The 13,573-nt window shown below is 40.7% G+C and overlaps 1 protein-coding gene across 3 annotated transcripts in view; it reads left to right on the forward strand.

Moving 5' to 3' along the window:
• TSEN34 (tRNA splicing endonuclease subunit 34) overlaps positions 1-13,573 on the forward strand; it is a 235,825-nt gene that overhangs the window by 188,954 nt on the left and 33,298 nt on the right. For all 3 annotated transcript variants that reach the window (XM_044081632.1, XM_044081641.1, XM_044081649.1), the window contains exon 4: positions 11,610-11,915. In XM_044081632.1, the coding sequence (XP_043937567.1) occupies positions 11,610-11,915 (306 nt within the window). The remainder of the gene's footprint in view (positions 1-11,609; positions 11,916-13,573) is intronic.

The following is a 13,573-nucleotide window of genomic DNA, read 5'->3' on the forward strand; positions in this document are numbered from 1 at the left end:
CCTTGTATGCATTGATTACATCCCACTGCCGACAGATACTCTCTCCAGAAAAGAAAACTCAACCCTTGTGACAAGCTCTGTCCCTTGTATGCATTGATTACATCCCACTGCCACACACATTGCTATACCTAAAGCTGTTAGTATCGGTGATTACACAGCCATTCAGTTTCTCATGTGCATGTAGTTTACCAGCTCACATGCAATCAGAACCTGTGAAGAATGTTGTAGTAAAGCTTAAATCTAGAGACCTTGACTATGCTGAGATTTTAAAGCTGCATAGTGGTACACCTGAAACTTGCCTGGCAGAAAATCTCTCTCTCTCTCTCTGTTTTGGGCCCAGTGGTAATTTCTAATGCAGTAGCACACAAATGGCAGAAAATAACCATTTCCTTTATTGCACAGAAAAACGCATGCATAAGAGCCTAGGATATCAAGGTCCTGATTCCTTGAACTACAGAAATCCTCATTCTTTATATCTTTTTTCATTAAAAGTAATATTATTGTAATAGTCACAGAACAGCCACTGACCAATTCAAAATGAACACGACGGCATTAATTTTGCTAAGATCTACTTTTTTATGACATTCCACATTAAGCACAAGTTCCGAATTCCAAGACTGAACTTTCTGCTCATAACAAATATTATACTTTTCTAATCCTGTCAGCATTTTGTAATAGTAGGCAAGAAGCAAATCAATAGATCCTTAATGAAGAACATTCACAATTTCATTCTGTTTATAAAACTGTATGAGAAATGAAATCCACACGAATATTTTCCCTTCTGTGTACTTCTCACCCTTCACATTAGTACCCTGAATATTGGTGGAAAGGGTTGGAAAACATAAAAGACCATTCCTATCCAAGGAAAATAAAAGAAAAGGCATTCTCTCTTCAAGGACTTCTTGCATGGAGTCCTGTAGCAGAATCCTGCCAGCTAATTGTTCATAAAGGAAGCAAAGAAGTCTTCCTGAGGAACTCTCCACAGGTGGATCAAAAGTTGTAAGATTCCCTGATGTAGTTTCCATTCATGAGGGTCTGCCCTTGCCGTGCTCTGCTTATCTGCTACACAGTTTTCTCTGACAGACTGTAGGATGCCTGTAGTGTGAGACTGTGCTATGAAGCTATGTCCCAAGCTAACATGGCTAGTCTGCAGAGGGGTTATGGCATGGTTTGTCCTTACTAGTTGATGTACCACATGCCTGTACTATTGTGTATGACAACTTAAAGAGGTCCCAGGAACCAAAGATGACTCGGAGTTTTGAGTGCCTTGATCAGGGTAAGCATTTATTTTATGTTTTGCTCGTGTCTGTCCTTGGTTTCCCACACACCTTGCACTTGTATTCCTCTTGAAATTGCCCCCCCCCCCACCCAGCAAAATCGGAGGAGTCTGTGGTGACTGACTGCTTTGGAACAGGAAGGGAGAAGGGGAGACCTGGATTTAGGGAACAAGTGACTTAGCTTTTGACAAACCTCAGTGGTGGGATCTAAAAAGATGGGGATGGGGGGTGTTGGTGCTGAGAACAGAGAGACTTCAGATATCATTGTCTCTTTCTCATAAGGAGTCCTGCCAGGAAAATCATGAGAAGTATAGAAGCCATGCGTCCCAAAATATTCAGGAAGCATTCCCTTGCAGTGACCAAAGTCTGAATGGAAAACCCTGGAAATAGATTTAGATATAGATCTGTTTTTTTTTTTCCTGTGGAAGAAAAGCTCTTTGAACTGAGGTGCATAGTTGACATCCCAGAAACACAATCCTGTGAGAAAAAATTAGAAATAATTTTGAATTTTCTTTTGGAATCCCACCTTATGTAAGAGATTTCTCACCCAAGAGATTCCTGACACTTTGAAAATGCCTCTTCAAAGAGAATCAAGTCATCTAAATAGAAATTCAGATTTGAGTGGGTGCTCATTTTTAGAGGGGGGCCCAGGGAGAAAAGCTGCAGGGTATTACAAAACATTTTAAGAATAATAATTTTGCAGTCTTTATAAAAATAATTAAAAAAACAAATCTAGTTTAAACAATTAGGGGTTGGGAGGGTGACCTAATGGTTAAGGTGTTTGCCTTACAAACACAAGGTGCATGTTTCAAGTCTCCCAAGGGATAATTGGCTAGGCTTAAAATGGCTCGCAAGGGCAGTTAGCCTAGTACTGATCTATGAACCTAATCTATGATCTATGAACCTATGAACCTAATTGTATAAAACAGATACATGTTATATGACAATGATTTAGTGGTTAGAAAAGTGTTAGCCAGATTATAGAGGAATTAAAGGTAAGTTAGTATAATGCAAACGGGAAATGAAATACAGAGTGAGAGAAAGGCAGGCTTATGGTATATTTTAGAAAGCACATTAGGGAACAGAAAGTGCTAGAAGTAAGGAAGTAAGTGAAGAAGGGAGAGTAAGGAGATGTAGGGTATGACTAGGAATTTTTCCACATTTAGGGACATTGTTTCTGTTGGTGTTGAGCAAGAACACTGTCAGTTTTTGGCTACAAAGTCTTTCAGAACAGTTAGGATGGGAAGAAGAGTACTGACCTGATGGATAGAGATAATGAGTTCCAGGCCTTAGCAATATGGTACGAGTACAGACAGTGCCCAGCAGATTCGATAGGTTTGTGGATAGACAGGAGTGTTTGGTCATTGGATCATAATATGAGTACGTAATTAAGCAAACAGCATTTGCCAACACTGCAACTAGCAGTTTGCTGCAGCTGCAGGTCGGTGATATTGCTGTGGTCATTTGTGCGTCAGACCACTCATATTTTACCACAGATTCCTCTGGCATAGCACCTACAACCAGTATTACCCGGGGGTTAGCCACATCCTCTGGCTGTTATGGTCCTCTCAGTTTTCATACAATAAATATGAAAAATGTAGATACTCTGTAGCCTGCAATGAGCTATCACTGAGGCTAGACACTTTGTAAACACCCTTGGTGAAGTGGATAGTCCAAAGAGTTAAGGGAGAAAGCTAATAATGTAATCCAGACATTCAAAACCTTAAGAAACTTCTGAAGTCTGGATGAATAGAGATGTGATAAGCATCTTTTAAATCTAGTGTACCAGGAAACTTGAAAGAGGAAGAAAAGATAAAAAAAATTGTAAAGTGACATCATTTTGAATTTGGGCGCTATCACATAACAGGTTTAGGAAAGAAAGATCCAGATGTGGTCTCCAAGCATTTTCTTAGTTTGGCACTATGAACATCACTGAGTAAAAATCTTTCCCCACCTGGAAAGGAGCAACTGGTGCAGTCACTCCTTGGAAAAGCATGTGATGAAGAACCAGTGGAAACAAGTCTGATGTCGAGTATGAGGAATGACCCCATGGGAAAAGAAATTTAATGCCACTGCCATCTGTGACCTTGGGGAATGAGTTTCAGAACCCATTTGTCTGAAACCTGTTGCCAAAATGCAGAACAGGGCTTACTTATTGAAACGTCAGCACTTGATAAGCCAAAAAAAGAAAAAAAAAAAAAGATCAAAGACCCGGAGAACAGCAAATCTCAAAAACTGCTCTTCTCCTTAAAATTATTTTTGTGGGGTGGAGAGTCAACCCCCACACCCCCTGAACTGATGTATACCAACTGCAAGATCACCATGCTGCTGAGAAAAGGGAATATTCTGAGAAATGGCATCTCAGACGTAGTATATATAAGTCCGCTCTTTCAGCCATTCAGTCTCCATACTTCTGGACTCGATCTAGCTAGTGGCTCCCAACATTTCAGATGGTTACTGAAAAAATGGAGAGTCAGACTCTCTGGAAGAAGAAAGGGTCCAGGGTGGAAAGGGGTCACAAGATCTTTTGAACAGTCATTCAAGCTTGTTGGACTGTCCTTGGTTTTGGGAGATTTGAGACTTCTTTTTGGAACCCCATAGCCATTTCTTCTTAAACGTTTGTTTACTTGTATTTTGTTGAGATTGTTCATTCTTCTTTTTTTTTCCAAAACTAGATGTGGAGATAGAAAATCCCTTGGAAAATGAGAGCTGAAAAATCAGACATTCCCTGGATCAGCTTGCCCCTTTCATCATACTTTTTGGTCATTACTGCAGCAGAGGGACCAAACAATAAATCTGTACTAAAGGTAAATTTAAAATCACATTTTTATTATCATCTGGGATGTTCTGAGAATACAGTCTTGCAAACCTCCTCAAAACAGTACCAGAGATCCTCCTCTCTCTTCCCCTTTCCTTCTCCACAGAGTAACAGTGAGAGGATTCTCCATTATTTGGATTTGTTGAAACTATGCTTTTTTTTCTGGATGTGTTAAGTATTAAAATGGAACCTGAGACTGCCTGTCATGATGTTGCATACCACCCTGTCCTCCTAATTACCTGATTTAATTTGGCCATCCAAGTTCAGTTTGCCAGCTGTTTTCCTGCCTTTTCCAGATAGAAAGTCTTGAGTATAAGCTAGTGAAGTCTTTTTTTTTTCACTAATATGCCATCTTTCCTCTTGGTTGAAGCCAGCAGAAATCCTGCTTTGTTCCTTATTTGTTGATTTCAGAAGTAACAGGAGGTGCTGTCTTCATCTTTGGGATGCCTACCAGCATTTCATAAAAACAACTACCTACTGATTTTATTTCACACTGTAGATGAGGTAGAAAATACTGTTGCATATTGCATTCTCTGACTTGTATGTTGATTTAAAGCTTCTGTACCTTGGGACACTGCAAGGTTGGGATTCATATACATTCAGTATAAAATGTATTGCAAATAGATGGAGTGTGCTGAGTGTGGGTGATTCAGACACAAAAGGTGCAGTCAAACAACTTAAAAATTTGCACAGTATGCAATCAGTGACCACTAAATTATATGAAAAATGAGGAACCGTGTGCAAATGAGGCACACAGATTATACAACTGATGGCATCAAACACAGCTGAGCAATTCAGAAATGTGTAAAAGAGGCACAGTTGTGCCACAGATCAATCTTATTTTTAACACCAGGGTTTTATGATGTACAGGCTATTGGAGGAACTATGAATACCAGCTTCTGTAGTAGAAGGGCATGTGTAAGTGGCCACTGTTACGTCAGGTGATGGGCACTGGGTTTATCGCAGCCATCCACCCCACTGCAGAAGGTACTATCAGTATCTTAAGTATCATCACCTGAAAGACCTCAGAAGACCACACATGACCGCTGAACTGTCATACACAAGTGAAATTGAGACAGTTGAGTGGATCACCATTGCCAGTATACGCAGAGATATATGTAGCACTAATCCTCTAAGCTACACAGACCTTCTGTCACAACTGTGGAATGATAAGTTAATGAGATCACAGGTGACAGCCTTGCATATACTACATTAGTTCTTTGACATCATGCTGCAGCATGTGGAGGGAAATATCTGGTTCCTCCAGGACTGTATCGCCCATTTCCCTGGGATTGAGAGAGCCATAGATTACACAGTTATTGTCATCAAAGTCCCCCCTGTTCCATAGTGGCAGAGCTATATTAGCAGGAAGGGCTTTCACTCTCTGAACTGCCAGTTAGTGTACAATACCCAGGCCATTATATATAATTTGTCCATGCGCCACCCAGGCAGTTTTCATGATAGCACAAAACAGCACATATCCAACCTATACCAGCGCTTACGGGGGCAGCTTCTCACAGGGTCCTATAGTCTGTAGCTGCAACATAGGTAGGTTACCCATGGTGTTATATACACTTACCATGTAAGTGAAGTAGACCATATGTAATATTGTGACTGATGTGTATTGCAGGAATGCTGGATGTGCTCTGGAGCCACGAATAATAACCTATGTACAACTCTCAGGTCTTGGCAGAGATGGAGTGCAACATAACAGATGCTGAAACATAGAAATCTGAGAAGTGCATCTAGGCAATTTAATGATGCTTCCACTGTCTCACCACATCAGTTAGATTGCTGAAATACACACCTAAGACCAGCAACAAGATGATCATGGTGTGTGCCATGTTGCATAATATGACACTGTAGAAAAAACTGATGCAGCACAGAACCATCCAGCAGGGTCTGTTATAGCAAGCCAAGCAGCAGAAGATGAGCATTTACAGGGAAGGTACAAACAGACAGCAGCAATCCTGTGTGCACAACAGAGGTAGCAAACATACAGTAGCACTGGTGAAGAGGCAAAATCTGATCCACAACTATGGACCATAATACAGATAACACAGAATAGAATGATGACATGCGTTATCAAAACCAGGCTGTGCAAGATAATGCATGGACTGCCTGTGCATACAGGTTAAAGGTTGGGCAGGGAGCAGTCATCGGCATTTGCACAGTTGTGCCACACAATACTAGGTGACAGCAGCAAATAGGGCAAGGTCATAGAAGCTGAATTTGGTAGGCATTCTGGTAGGATGTTATGAGGAGTTGGTGATTACATCTGGGGGTGGGGATGCGCTGCTATTCTGTGGCTGTTGGCAGTATCCACTGTGGTAGCCTGTAGTCTCAAGATTTGTTGTGGTCTATGACAGAGACGAAGCCAAGACTTACCTGGCTGGACAGATACATGTAGAATGGATTGTCTGTGCATGTCCTGACAGAGTGTCCCATGTCAACAGCCTATACAGCATCATCATCCATTTCTTAGGTAATGGCTAAAGTCAGAAGAGGTGCTCCGTGTGCCCACAGAGGATATTGAAGTGCTACAATATTGCACTGGTCACAAGCATCCTGATGTGGGCTCCCAGATATTGAGCCTGAGAACACTGGAACACATGACCATGATACTACCAGCCAGGGGATGGTAGGCTGTGTGGCCACAGCTGACAGCTAAGCTACCTCAGTAATGGTCTGAGTAAGGCTGGCATTTGCTTATTCATTTCTTTTCCACCCTCCCTCAGCCCCTAAGTGGCCTGCACAGGCAGTTACCAAATGTTTTATTGAAATACCCAGGGAAGCAGCATTTGTCATCAGTGAATTGAGAAGCACTGTCTGCTCCCTGTCCTTATACTCCCATGTCACTGATCAGGTGTTGCACATCATCAAGCAAGACAAGCAGCGCAGTTAGCATCTCCATAACATTTTTGGTAGCAGCTTTCTTTGCCTGGTCACTGACCTGCATGTGCACTAATTTATGCTGACTTTTTGCTCCAGATCAGAGATAGACCTGGAGTTATGTCAGTGCCATGTACCCCCACACCTCCCCATATGGTGACTATGAGCATGTTAGAAGCAGTGCAAATTTCAGATGCTGTGTGGGCTGGAAACTGATGGTAAGCATGGGAGGGTCTCACGGTTACACATTGTCTGCCATGCAGTGGTAAGGTCGGACTGTACCTCCACTGGTGTCTCTGACATGGCGACAATGCGTCTGTGTCATTGGACTTAGCTATATACACATTGCTGTCACTGCCAGCCACAGGTGACCTGCTGACATCAGACTTGTCTGTACTTCCCTCCACCAGTAGAACCTCTGAAAGTATGAAAACCATAGTAGTTTTGTTAGAACTCTCACATATGCGTATACCTCCCCATGGAACACACAGTGATACTCAGCAGGAAATGTGTACAGCATATAGAGATCTATATATCTTGAAATGTGAGTCACTGCTTTTGCAACCAAGAGATGCCTGAATGAACACATGCAGAAGGTTCTTGTGAATCAGTCCAGTCATGCATGAAGTGTATTTTGTCATACTGATGCAGAGTATCATATTGGTTATCCTTCACCACACTTGTTGAAGACTTGTTTTGGCTACCCACAACACTTACCACTACATTGGAACCTGCCACAATTCAAGTACATTTTGTCTATAGCACATTTATTATTAATTTCTTTTCCACATCCCAGGAGTGTTATGTCATGTGCATAGACGTTTTGCAGTATCCCTTCTGCCCTGTGAACGGTGACATTTTCCAGTTATTTCTTCTCTATGGAGCCCACAGCAAGCCCTGTACACCTGAAGGTTATACTTTTCAGTTAGTAGGTGGTGCATCAAGCAGGGTATGGAAGTCATCTACATATGGCACAACAAGCAAACTCCAAAAACAAACAAACTAGGAAAGAAGCGGCACTCTGAAGCAAAATTATCCAGACTGTAGGGTAAATTAAATACACTGTATCCTTTGAAAGTTCAATCCTTTAATTATAAAATACTTGAATATTTGAGTGCTTTCATCTTAAAGTTAAAAACTTCATCAGATAAAATACATGAAACAACTTCCTCTTTAAAAGTACTGCTTTGACCAATAGAATTCAAGCAACCTCATCATGTGACTACATCATGGTAGTGCTAAGCCTCCTAAGGGACAACCCCTTGACAGTAACCTTTCATTCATAAGACTTAAAACAGACATTTAAATTTGACTAAAAGATATGCTAAGTTTTAAAACTACAATTAATTTAAGTAGTAAGTACACAAGTAAAAACTATAAGGTAACATTTTGATTTATACTGTTTGTTGTTTATAAAATTTAACATTAAATGTTGAGATGAAAACACATCATCTTTGTAGTGCATTTAATTTTAAGCAAGCACACAGTAGATAACTGCTCATTTAAACCTGACTTTTCAAGGACGAGTGTCCATGGTCCACCCTTATCATTTAATAGTATTTGTTCCAAAATCACAAATTTAAACTGATGTCCAGGATTCTGGTGCACATTTTAAAGAGTGCATTTGTGTTCTGTTTTTTTTATGTTGTATAAATGCTTATAGACCCTGTCCCCTAATCTTCATGTAAAGCCTAGGATGAGTTTTGTATTGCAGTCATAGTGCCCTTTAATTGCAATGACATTATTACCAGTGATGCACTTCTTATCTATCAACATATGATGGCATTGGGAGTGGTGACCGCACTTACTCATGCCAACATTTTTGATGCTCGATTTCGCCTTTGGTATATTTATCTGTTTCCAGCAATGCCTTGAGATTCTTCCCCCTCTTATAGACAATTTGTGGATTTACCCCCACATTCTCTCTCACCACCTGGCCAGCACTCAAAATTGGACAATTTTTCACCAGAATATCTTTAATCGTGTAGCAGTCCATTGAAAAAATGGTGATAAAAGCACTTTTAAAAAGCACTCGATAGTGGGGATGAGTAATGGATTGGGTGTCATGAATACCATTATTATCATTGTCGGACACTTTCATCTTATTTAAAATCAGGACGACCTTCCTCCATTCTTGTTTGTTGATGACCTCATACATCAAGTTAGCAGTGAAGTCTACTTGGGTACACCTGTATCCTGAACATGTCTTTCAACACACAACACTCATCCCAGAAAGTTTTGTCCAGGTTAACCATCCTTGCAGCTGTAACAAACTGTCCTTTAACCACAGCTGTTTTTTGGGGTAATGGATGGGAGCTGGAAAAATGAAGAAAGTTGTTGGAGTAGGTGGGTTTTCTGTGATCATTGACACAAACATTTGGTTAGTTGTGTCCTTCATAAGCAGATGTCAAGATAGGCAATATTGTGGTTATCTTATACATGTGTGAATTTGGGAAACTCAGTGTTGTTAATATAATCTAGGAACCCACAGGATGCGTTCTTTACTTTCAAAGTATACAATGTATTTAATTTATCCTACAATCTGTTTCAGCGTGCCACTTCTTTCCATCTACATATGGCCACTGTCCCTCTTCCCTTCATTCTGTAGCTAATCAATAGGCCCTTGTAGTGCTGTGCACATACCCATCGCATACTCACTGCAGCGGTTTGTACAGCCTCTCTACATCCCTTCTGGTATCTACCTATTTGTCCCATGTGCTGTTGAACACACCCTGTTAACCCCCACATACACTTTATAATACATTCCCATACCTCACTATATGAGCAAGGGTGGTCCTTTTCCCGTATAGTATATTCTCCATTAGGTGTTCAGTGCCACACTGTGTCCCTGACCACAGTGCCATATCATTGGGCTATGTTCCCATTCACACATATCACATGGCATCTTTTTCACTGTCACCCCATAGGTGTTGATTACATTGTTGGGGGTACTTTATCAGGCAAATTTTCTTTCCTTCATCATTTACACCCCCAAGTCTTATATGCCGAATGTTTTTGTGTGTGTAAGAGTTCTAGCACAGACTGGTGCCAGTGGTCTGTATCATAGTGATAAGGGTCTTTTATCACAGTGGTTATGCCACTATCACTGGCTGCCATTAGCCATGCTCGGGGTGGTGCTAAGGCAGTATGTTACTCCATAACTTATGTCCACTTCCTTTGTAGATCTGTAGCACTGCAGTAGTACACTGCAGGTGTTTTGTAGCACCCCAGTGCAGCACATTATTTTAATTATTTGAATTTAACCAGGTAGGTGCACTGATTCAGGGATCCTTTTTAGGTACTGCCAGGACATCAGGCAAAGCAACACACAACAGGTAAGCAGTTACACAATCACAATATTAAATAATTAAGATATAAAAATGCATTTTACAAATTTCAAATCTATAAATGCAATTAAAAATAAAAAAAAAATAGTTTTCAAACTTAACACTTTGCTTTTATAGATTTTATCAGTTAAGTATGAGATGTTACACAAAGATTACAGATTTCAAGTGTATAATATTTACTTAACCATGGTAGCATTGCAAATCGTATAAGGTGTGCAGATAACTGAATACCTGTGGTGTAGGTTAAGGGCTAGACACTGTAGATTGAATAAAAGGCCGAGAAGAAAACATTAAGTAAATGAGCAGGGTAAGGAAAGTTACAGTGGAACACTAGAGATGCAGATTTAAAACCTGAAAACTGTTAGAAATTGCATTCCCTAGAAGGGAATTCAGGCAAAGCATTGAGGAAGGAATATTAGAATAGAGTGTTAAGTGTAGTTAGGAAGGTTAGTGTGAAAAGGGGGTAAGGCAAGTTAAACTGCAGTAGCATGCAAGCTGTTAAGCATGCCTTTGAAGAGTGAGTAATCAGATTGGGATGTAAGTGTAGGGAGAAATGTTACTATGTGAAAGGACATTAGAAAAGTCAAGTTGTAGTAACAGACATAAATTAAATGCAGTGTACAGAATTTAGTTATTTTATCAAGCAAGATGTGCGGCAAAGACTGCTTTGATGTATGAAACTCATATCGAGAGTGGTGATATAGTCAGTATCCCAGAAACACCTGCAGCTTGTACTGTGTTAAAGAAACTTTTTTCAGTTTGCCCTGAATATCTTAATTTTCTTCACTTCTAAGTTCTTTATGAAGAATGCTCCAGTTTGCTTTACAGAAGGATGTTCTACAGTGGTCTTTTATTAAATTGAAGAATACTTGAGCATAATGCAATGTCCAAATGTACATCCGTGCACGTAGGGCTGATATTTTGATTTTGCTGAGAATCAGAATGAGTGGAAATTCTTCAGGCACTGTGAATTGCAGAGCTCCAGTATTAGATGCTAGGGAATACTCAAATGTATCCATTCCATTTCCACTGAGTGAGATTTCCTCTTTCATGTCTATGTATGATATATAGTAGGGATGACATCTCTGTTGTGGTACTGAGAGTCTTCTGGTTCAGCCTGCACATTTTGTCCTTGTCACTTCTGAAAATGACACTTTGTCCCAGTAAGTGCATCTTGTCTAATGAAATATTTTGTCCAAAGGTTTCTCATATGTGATTGATTATGCAGTTTAACCAGGCATCTGGGGGTGACTTGTTTTCATTTTTTTCCCCTAGAAAACGTTTCTATCTGCACATCAGAACAGCCTTCTTCAGAGGCTAACACTTCAATTTTACAGGAACTTGAAAACCTAGAATCACGTTTTAATTTCCCACAAGATACAATGATGGTGCAGATCCCCACAGCGAGGAGAGGTGCAGGAAAGCTGGAGACAGTAGACTGGAACATTCCGTCGGATCACTGGCCATATCCTGGTCAGCAGAACCATGAAACACGGTACCGGGTACTGAGGGACCTGTGGAACAAGGGCTACTACATTTCAGCTGGCAACAAATTTGGTGGAGATTTTCTGGTCTACCCTGGTGAGTGATTTTGGTTTGATGCAGTAGTTCATAGCTTGGGAGCTTTTCTCCCTGGCCTTCACTGAAAATAGGCTTCTACTCAATTGGACTTTCCAGGTAATCAAATGCCACTGCATGAATAATAAAATAAATACATTTAAAAAAATATAACTGTGCACATTTTTGGGGCTTTAGAATTCAACTGTACAGAATTGGTTAATTGATTATAGCAGTGCTTATCCACTGCCAATGCATTTCATGTCTACTTGGCTTCATTGCTGACATTCTTTGAGGATAACTGTCACCATTACAGATCCCATCAGTTTGGTTTCCTCAGTCATAACCTTTCTTTAATATTTTGGCCCCCTGCTCCTTTGCCACTAACATCTACCTATTCCCCTATTAGCTCATTTGTTCCTTTCATATGGTGTTTACAGGGCAGCGTCCAAAAGAATTCTGCAGTAATTATGTAAGTGTGCCTTTCATCTCTAGGGAGACTGTAACCTTACAGTTTATTATCCCTAGGACTGCCAAATTCCACTGTCACTCCCCAACCCTTATTTGTCCAGACAGGGATCTGGCCTAATCCTGATGGCGCTATGTAGGTAGCACTCCCCATCCAGTGAGAGAATAGTCTTGCAGTAATCTTTCTCCTGAGACAGACATCTTCCCTTTAAGAGAAGGGATAGCCATTGGGGGCAGGCATAATATACATGCCTAGGGATTCTGGATTATTTTGTATATGGGGACAGAAATCCTAAGTGGGTGATGAACAGATGGCATCACAACCAATGATGGTGACCCAGTCAAGCCCTTATTTATTACTGTGCAAGTAACCTTTCAGCCAATGAATACTGTCCTGCCCACCCCCCCCCCCAGTGGGGAATTACTCAGCTTAGGAAGAATCCCAGTGTCTCCCCCAGAATAGGTGAGCTGAGGTAAACTGCTCAATTCCAGCCCTCTTTCAGCCAGTCTGCTATTTTGACCTGTAGTTGTTGAGGTCACAGAAAGGGTTGCATCCCTCTGCATCACAGAGATGGATTGCTTTTGTCACATCCTATGGACATAAAGTCATACTAAGAAAATATGAGCACACATTCTTTAGAGTTAGTTACCCTGCTAACTTATCACATCTGTTCCATAGCCTTCATTACTACTCTCATTTCACCTGTAGTACATACTTTAGAGCATAGTTTATCCTTTTCAGTCCAGTGATGGTTTCTTACGAGGCTATGGCAACTTCTGCTGCTCTATTTTTCTTCAGTTGAATACCTTACTATGCTGCTCTTAGTAAGTGTGTTTATAATCCAACTTGGTACCATCTGCTTCTTAAATTCATATAAAAGAACATATATTAATAGCATGTTGTGGCATGTATGTATGGATGTTCAATGTTTATCGTGTTTCACTGTTGCAGTCATTACTATTGGGTTATCCTGCTGGCAGGCTACCCGCAGTCGGCCAGAATTCCAAAGTCTAGGTCCGTCGTCGGTTGCTGTAGCCTCTTCCCTGACGTCAGTGCACCAGGGGTATAAAAGATGCAGCCAACGCCATTTTCTTCAGTCTTTCTTGCCATGCGGCGCCCGAAGCAAAAGCAGTTCGAAAGTGCTGGTCGGCCGACTCCTGATATTTTCATATTCGAATTTCAGAACCGAAGTCTTCATTAAAGCTAAGTACCC

Source organism: Protopterus annectens, chromosome 1.part1, assembly GCF_019279795.1.
Source record: "Protopterus annectens isolate FY-2018-M chromosome 1.part1, PAN1.0, whole genome shotgun sequence".
NCBI lineage: Eukaryota > Metazoa > Chordata > Ceratodontiformes > Protopteridae > Protopterus > Protopterus annectens.